At 42.8% G+C, this 8,250-nt stretch overlaps 1 protein-coding gene across 8 annotated transcripts in view; it reads left to right on the top strand.

Annotated features, from left to right (window-relative positions):
• Window positions 1-7,978, top strand: part of SRSF11 (serine and arginine rich splicing factor 11) — a 15,722-nt gene extending 7,744 nt beyond the window's left edge. For 6 of the 8 annotated variants that reach the window (XM_026853755.1, XM_026853761.1, XM_026853759.1 and 3 more), the window contains 8 exons: window positions 15-64; window positions 1,551-1,678; window positions 2,628-2,709; window positions 3,878-4,009; window positions 4,504-4,593; window positions 5,244-5,339; window positions 5,535-5,673; window positions 5,788-7,978. In XM_026853755.1, the coding sequence (XP_026709556.1) occupies window positions 15-64; window positions 1,551-1,678; window positions 2,628-2,709; window positions 3,878-4,009; window positions 4,504-4,593; window positions 5,244-5,339; window positions 5,535-5,673; window positions 5,788-5,985 (915 nt within the window). In that variant the 3' untranslated portion in view covers window positions 5,986-7,978. Of the gene's footprint in view, window positions 65-1,550; window positions 1,679-2,627; window positions 2,710-3,877; window positions 4,010-4,503; window positions 4,594-5,243; window positions 5,340-5,534; window positions 5,674-5,787 lie in introns of all 8 variants that reach the window. The other 2 variants (XM_026853760.1, XM_026853763.1) reach the window with 2 other exon arrangements.
• The last annotated feature ends 272 nt before the right edge of the window (window positions 7,979-8,250 follow it).

The raw sequence follows: 8,250 nt of genomic DNA, 5'->3' as shown, positions 1-8,250 counted from the left end.
CCCCCCCCTTACAGTCTCTTGCAGCAGATCAACTACTGAAACTTATGAGCACAGTGGATCCAAAGTAAGCATCAGTGTTCACAAACATTGATATTGCAGTACACTTGATCTTGGGAGTATCTGTCCTGATTCAGATCCAGTCTTTGTCCCGCTGCATCTAATTAAGGTTGGAGATAAGCAGTCTTGGGGGTCTTGTGTGGACTCTTATTTTTTTTCCTGTGGTAGAGAGAAGAGGAGGTTGTGATTATTCAGCCTTGTCTCTATAGAATAACACCAATTAATCTCTGGGATTTTATTTTGCTGGAGACAGAAGTTTAGTTTTTCCTATGTCATTTTTGTCACTTCTGTGTCCGTAACGTAAAGGTGCAGCCAGCAACGTACGTCCTGCCAGGGTGAGTGAAAGGGCTGAGAATGAGCTGAGACCAGCAACTGCTGTGAAAGACAGGAATAAAAGAGTCTGTGTTACAGCTGTTGGATGGTAGCAGAAGACACCGTGGCCTTTGCTTGGTAGAAAAAGGGAGCAAATAACAGAAAGTACAAGTATTTGTTAATTTTAGTTCAGCATTCAGAAAAGGGATAATTTTGATCAAAATAGCATGGCATGGGACAGCAAGCGGGGAAGGGTTGTAGCAGTTAATGTTCAGCGTGCTCTTGAGCTGGTGATCACATTGTGGTAGGATGATGAGAGCAGGTGCCATTGAAAAAGGTGTTGGACAGATTGGTAGGTGAGGAGTGTGCTAAATGCAAAGGAACCACATCGGAAAGGCCTTGGGCTGCAAATGGCAGGAAGCTTTGGAGAGAACTCTTTCAACTCTCCTCTTTGGGAAAGCATAGCAATGTGTGCTTGCCCTGGTGCTGTAGCAGCTAACCAGGCTTCTCTAACCCTGCTTGGCTGTTCCAGGGTTTTAAATGGCCAGGGGGCACCGCCCTGTGTGTGCTCGGCTGCACTTTTAACACTGTTCTGGCGTATTATTTGCTATTTTAAATTGACGTGTCTCTGAGCGGGGAATGCGTAACAGATTGAACGAGGCAGTTACCCAAGATAACGGGTTGGATAAACGTCGGTCGGGTGTATTGGGTATACCTGGTTGGCTTCAAAGCCACCTTGCAGAACACATCTTCTCAACTGGGAATTTCATCACCGTTGGTGGGCTTCTCAGTGTGCCTTACAACAGTGGGAACCAGCTTTCTGCTGTGTGATACACCATTGCCTGTGGAGTTGCTCTTTCAGGTGATGAGAATTGAAATCGTGTTGTACAAGAATATTCTGAGAAGTGTCATTAGAACCATACCTGTGCACGACCACACAAACTTCCCTGCTCTTTACTGGAATTCCGAGAGCTGGATGTACTGGTGCCTTGTGCCCCGGTTTTCAGCACAGGTACCCCATCTCAGACTTCCCACCCTGGTGTCTGAAGGGTGGCAGCACGGGGGCAGGTTCTTACTCACTCAGATCAGGCACTATGGGGTGGGCTGCAAGCTGACACTGCTGGCCTCTGTTTCTTGGGTTCATCAATACTCAGTTTCTAAAATTCCCTTTTATTTACCAGGTTGAACCATGTAGCTGCAGGTCTTGTTTCACCAAGTCTGAAATCAGATACCTCCAGTAAAGAAATAGAAGAAGCTATGAAAAGAGTACGAGAAGCACAGTCATTAATTTCTGCTGCTATAGAGCCAGGTAATTTTAAATGGTGGAACGCCTCGTTCAGTTCAAGATGGAGTTTTGAGGCGGTATATGATAAAAGCTAATGATCTGCAAAATACTGGCTTCGTCTTTCCGTGTTCTGTAGTGACGTAATTTATAGTTGACAGGTTTTTAATTGTCCTACAACGTGAATGCTGAATTATGTCCTGCAGAACAACGCAGGGAATTATTCATCTCTTGGTTTTCCTAAAATTCACTTGATGGGAAGATTGCAAAATGCCTGAGACCCCCCCTGACGGAAGCTCGTTCTGCCATCTCTGAGACTTCTTTGGAAACACCAAGTGGCTTAACCACTTGACATCCTAGTGTTTGTTCTTGGGGATGATTTCTTTTAATTCCTAATCTGTGAAAGTTTGTAAATAATTCTGTTTATTTTGGAGCTTACTTCAATAGATTTTATTTTAGAACAGGATGCAGCAGTTCATCCACAAATGTCAGATCCACCAAATCTGAGAAATGGCAATCTGGAACATTGAAAACAGTTTTGCCACCTCCTGATCATTTTCATGACAGAATAGAACTCCGATTCCTTTATTATACCGGAAAAATGTGATGATTGCTTTGCTTGAGGCTTTTTGTGGGAAATTCAAAATAATATTTCAAGAGATTCTTTAGCCCTTCACAAAATGGCAGAGATTCTGAGATTTTAAGATGACTTTCCAACATTTTCTGGATTTTGACTTCTTCAGTTTTGCGTAAAACCTTATGTTGGTTTTATGTCACATCCATGTCCCTGTCGTGTTCATTCTTTGTGTCATCTTTTGAGGAAAAGGATAGATCAGCTTGATTTCAAATGTCAAAATATTCCTTAGGTTTTCTTATTTATAGTATGAAGCTCAACTTGCTTTCCTTTATAAAATCTTTGTGTGAATACTAAAATAAAATTGTTTTTTTTTACTGTGCTTTTCCTTTTTAACTCCAGACAAAAAAGATGAAAAACGAAGGCATTCAAGGTCAAGGTCACGCTCAAGGAGGAGGAGGACGCCTTCTTCATCTAGACACAGGTAATGAGCTTATTTATTAAAAAAAACAAACAACAAACCCCACAACAACAACAACAAAAACAACCAGAAGAAAAACCTCACACAACAAAACCCCCCCACAAAAAAACAAGACATAGCTGAAACAGTTCCTTCAGAAATACTTGTTGGAGGTGATGCGTCACTCGTGGAGGCTGACAGGTGGAAGAATGCAGATGGTCTGGTCTCCAGTCCACACACTGGACTGGAGTGTGGGTGGAGACCTGCTCTGGATCTGTAGAAAGGGTGGGAGAGAGAGGATAGCAAAAAATACCTCCGATACCTTAAAGTTCTGCCAGAAGAGCTTCAGGACACCTCGTCCCAGCAGTGTTTGGAGGTGGATTTTGCTTAACAGTACCTTGTTTCTTGTATTGGGTAAGACCGACCTTAGCACAGAGCCTTGGTTTTACCCGGCCCTCCCTGCTGTGAACAGCTGGGCCCTTGTAGGCTCTGCACCTCACAGCAGTTCCTTAAGCCCCTTCGTTCTTCAGTCTCTTTCCAGTGTGCTCGTGTGGTCATTAGCATTTGTCATAAAACCAGGAGCTAAGAGGCTGCTCTGAGCATTGATTATGTACAGAAACGTTGGGCTCTTTGTTTCTGCTGTGTGCAGCTAATTCATCTTGGTGACGTATCTGGGACAGAAGTTTTCCCAGCAGTTTCTAGGTTATGATTTATTTGGAGATGAGCTCTGCCCCAGGTATCCTGACCAGAGATCTTAACACAGTCCTGCCCAGAGAGAAGGACATGGCTCGGTGTGCCCCTGGCTCGTCACCGCCGCTTGGGCAGCACGTGCCAGTGGTCTGTGCAAAGCCATTTGTCGTTCTTTGTTACTTCTGTGTTCAGTAATCCGTTTGCATTTGGTTTAGTGTTTAAACATTTCTTCACGTTCCAGTGTTTCCCTACAATAGCGCTGCTGTTTTCTTATGAGGAGAGTAGTGAGAGAGCTGATGGAAGCATCACTGTTCTTTGGCATTTAGGGTTGTGCGCTTCCCTTTCCCCTTTCTTTGGCAGACTCAATGCAACGCCTTTGCTGTTTTCTGTGTTATTTTTTCTGTTTTATCATTGTGCATTACAATACCCTGAGCAGATGGATTCTGAATAGTATATCAAAATCCCATGTATTTCACTCCCGTGTACAATGTGTTGCTGGTAGGCGGTCAAGAAGCAGATCAAGGAGAAGGTCCCATTCAAAATCAAGAAGCAGGAGGCGATCTAAAAGTCCAAGGCGAAGAAGATCTCATTCCAGAGAGAGAAGCAGAAGGTCTAGGAGCACATCCAAAACCAGGTATTGCTTCAGTAAATCTATTCTATTTGCTAGAAATTAAATTGTGAGGTTTTGGAGATTAATTTTTTTTTTTAAAAAAACACACAAACCACCTAGGGCAAAATGACCTGGTGTCTCTCTTTGAAGTCAGTCTCTCGTACAATCCTACAGAATTACATTACACTTGCCCTATATGTGTGCACAGTTACCTAAAAACATGTAACGTGCTTTTCCTACGAGCCAACAGATGCTGCAGGCTTTGGGTGACTCGCTCAGCGAGCATCTAGACTTGCAGATTTTCTGGTGTTTGTACACAGAAGCCATAAAAGAGCTGTTCTTTTATTCTGCTGTAGATAATCCTTGTTTCCATGAGTATAACGTGGCTGGCCCCAGCAAATACTGAGCAGTGTGCTCTCCAGTGTAGTCACGTCTTCATTCATTTTCCTGCCTAGCAAAGGTAGTGAACGCTACTCGAATCGTTTGCAACTGACTTAAAGTCTGTATTTTACTAAAAGGGATAAAAAGAAGGAAGAGAAAGAAAAGAAACGTTCTAAAACTCCTCCCAAAAGCTACAGCACAACTAGACGATCAAGAAGCACAAGCAGGTACAGTAATGTGGAAGTTTTCCTTGGTCCCTATTCCCGGTGTGCTTTCTCTGCTTTAACAGAAAGAACATTCCTGTGTGTGAAAGGGTGATGGTTCTGTTGTGGATATCTTGGGTTTGTGCACAAATGCGTGTGTGCTCTCTCCACCTCTGTAAGGTGCTTTATTTTTTTTCCCTGATACCGCAGTTTTCTGGAGGTATCGTTTGGGCTAGAATAGCTCCTGCTGCCTCTGCATCAAAGAGCGTATGGTGCTTTGGGGTCACTGCTAAACTCTTTCCCTATTTCTGGAATAAATACATACAAAATGTGTGCCATTCTGTTTCAGAAAAGTTCCAAAATTAACTTGTAGTATTAATAAGAACAGACTGGTTTGTTTCTATTTGTAAAAAGTTTGCCTAACACAGTCTGAGCCAGCGACCTGTCCGTCAGGGTGGAGGTAGAAGAGGAAATGACTTACTCTGCTGAGCAGCAGCTGTGTGGGCTTTGCAGTGCTGCTGACAATAAATACCCGGGTTGAGTTACACGTATTTACTCCCTTCTGAGCACTGCTGGTTTTGGAGCCGGAGATGTATTTGGAGCTTTTAAAAAAAAAAAAGAAAAAAGTTGGGAGGAAGAAAAACCAACCAAGCTTTGATCTCTCTTTCCTGCAGAGAAAGACGACGTAGAAGAAGCAGGAGTGGAACACGGTCACCTAAAAAACCCAGGTCTCCTAAAAGGAAAATGTCCCGGTCCCCATCTCCAAGAAGGTCAGTCAACCCCTTGGCTAAACCAGCGGTGAAACGGGGAGGTTCGGTTGCTCCCTGGAAGCGAGGGCTGTATCTTAGCTGCACGCTGCTGTTTCTCCCTTTAGACCTGCCGTGAGCTGTGGGTAACGGTCGGGCCACGGCCGGTGTTCTGGTGCCACTGTGGTTCTCATTCTTCTGCATGCTTTATCGTTGTAGACATAAAAAGGAAAAAAAGAAGGATAAGGACAAGGAGAGAAGTAGAGATGAGAGGGAGCGGTCAACAAGCAAGAAAAAAAAAAGCAAAGACAAAGAGAAGGATCGAGAACGAAAATCCGAGAGCGATAAAGACGTGAAAGTATGTTTAAAAACCTGTTTAGCCTCACTGCCTGTACCGGTGTATTAATCTTAAACCGGCAAAAAGGGGCTTTGAAAGCAAGTTTTATTTTTATTTTTTTTTACCTCGGCAAAGCAGGTCACAAGGGATTACGACGAAGAAGAACAAGGATACGACAGCGAGAAGGAGAAGAAGGAGGAGAAGAAAATGGCTGATTCTTCCTCCCCAAAAGTGAAGGAGTCTGCGGGTGACAAAGGAAGCGGAGACTCGGCCAGGGAATCCAAAGTCAACGGGGATGATCACCATGAAGAGGACATGGATATGAGTGACTGAGTTTTGCCTTTGCAGTGAGCACCGCTGCAGACGTGCATCAGTGTCATTCCTGTGTGATTCTTTTATGCTGTACTCGTTAATCCTAAACCTAGATGTATACAGCTCTAAGCTAGACTTGGTTTGTAAATCTCCTGATACTAACTCACATCAAAAGCTTTCTAGAAAGGTAACCATCCTCGTGACGGCCCAGAGGGATCGCGTAGCCAAGCGATTTTTACTAACTTGGTGATGCTTTGAGCAAAAGTACAAAGCTGCATGCATCTACAGCAGGCATGGACTGTTTGTTGTATGATCTCCTTTAGTAAATCAGCTCACTTATAGTGTTTCTAGAATTTGATTCATTGCAGTAATAGAGCAGTATAGGGAATGCACTGACTGCATGTTGATTGTGGCAGAAACATCCTCAATGTTCTCAAGTCCTACAGCATATGGTGGATCTACTTAAGGGTCTTAAGTGTGACTACACGAAAAAAATCAACAGTACATCTGAAAATAAGCATTCTGATATAGATAGTTTTTTGTTCTTGGGTTTTTGGTTTTGTTTTTTTTTTTTTTAAGCCACGTGGCTGGGGTTGGTTGGTTTTGTTTTGTTTTTTCCCGGTGGGTTTTGTTTGGCTTTGACAAAGTTAAAATGCACTAACCTTTTTGAGGGCTTTTTTTTTTTTTTTTTTTTTCTGTCAGTTCAACTCCATCTCAGGCTGGTTGTTAATGGTTCTTAACTTTTCTTCTGGAGCCTTGGGAAGTGAAAAATCTCTGCTTGATCAGTGCCCCGTGATTAAAGGTTGATTTGTGCAGTTTTCATAATCCAGGTCCTTTTGTTAACGAGCTAAAGAAACACGTTGCAAAAAGGGTAGTGCATTTTAAAATTGACCTTCGTATGCTTTTAAAAGCAAGTCTACTTGATAATGTACTTTTTACTTGATCTCAAGTTGTATAAACTAATGAATTTGTGTTTACTGTCACTGCAGTAGTAATCTTATGCACACAGTGATTCCATGTTATATGCAAAGTAGTTAGGCAAGCTGTTTTCTTAGTTACAGAAGTTCAAGAGCTTTTACTTTTGTGCAGGTAAAAAGACAAAAGTAGGCTACAGTCTGTGCCATGTTGATGTACAGTTTCTGAAATTGTTTTACAAAAACTTTGATAATAAAACCCTTAAACTTATACTCGTGTTCCTATAAAACTCTGCTGGTATTTATTTACACCAATGAATGTATAAAACTTTACCTCATTCATTTAGAATATACAATTTTTTTTCTTCATTACCTATTTTAAAAAGACCGTAACGGCTCCCATCTCTTCAAGAGCTGTGAGTGCAGTGATGCAGCTGGGAGCTGCCATTTTAGCTCTGGTTAAGGGTGTTACACTGAAAGAATTGCTCTACTTTTTGGGGGGGGGAATGGTGGGAATGGGCTTAAACGGGCATCTAGAGGTATTACAGGACAAGTAATTTTAAAAAGAAACGTGTATTTGTAAAAATTTTTTTGTATTTTCATTGAAATAGGAACATTTACCTCTGGAGGATGGTAATGGAAGACGAGCAGAAAGGGGAAGCAGGGAGTGCTTTGTGCAGCTGGAGCAGGCTGGTCCCGGCGCCTCAACTCCCTGCGTTCAGTTTGGGAATGAAACTGTAAGTGGTGCTTGAACTTCCTGAATCGGGGGAGTCAAACCACCTGCTTTTTAAACTGTCCTTCGGCCCTAGGCAAAGTGAACCTGCCATTTAGATAAGCCGTGTCATTTTTAGACTTTGTAGAAATGTAAATTTTTACTGACTGTTTTGCGTATTTTGTCAATACAGAGAGGTCTATGTCACACAACCCGTTCTAGGCTTTTATTTCTAGTGGGGAGAGAGGGATTGTTCTTGTAATAAAATATAGACGCAGACAAGGTGCATGATGTCGTCATGGATGTGCCTTTTTTGTTGTCATCAAGATATTTATATGTGAAGTACAAGAACATAAACCAATTTATAGTAATAAAGTAAACTCCTTGATCCTCGGTGTGGTGAACGTCATTCACGTGCTGTAATGGAGGACTGGGGGGGTGCTGAGCTCTAGCTGGTAGATCAAGGGCTCCAGGTACTGAAATCACATGGTTTCTAATTTATTTTGCAAACCAAGCCTGTGTGGAGCATTAACTGTGTTACCAGTGCAAACTGGGGAAATGTGGTTTTAACCCCCCTTTGCTAATTACACCCAGGTTATGTGGTTTGGGTTGTTAAAGCAGCCTTCCCCCCCCCCCCCCCCCCCCCCCCCCCCCCCCCCC

Source organism: Athene cunicularia (assembly GCF_003259725.1).
Source record: "Athene cunicularia isolate RWA chromosome 8 unlocalized genomic scaffold, athCun1 chr8_part1, whole genome shotgun sequence".
Taxonomy (NCBI): Eukaryota; Metazoa; Chordata; class Aves; order Strigiformes; family Strigidae; genus Athene; species Athene cunicularia.
Note: the sequence above shows the minus strand (reverse complement) of the source record. Positions and strands in the feature narration are given on the sequence as shown.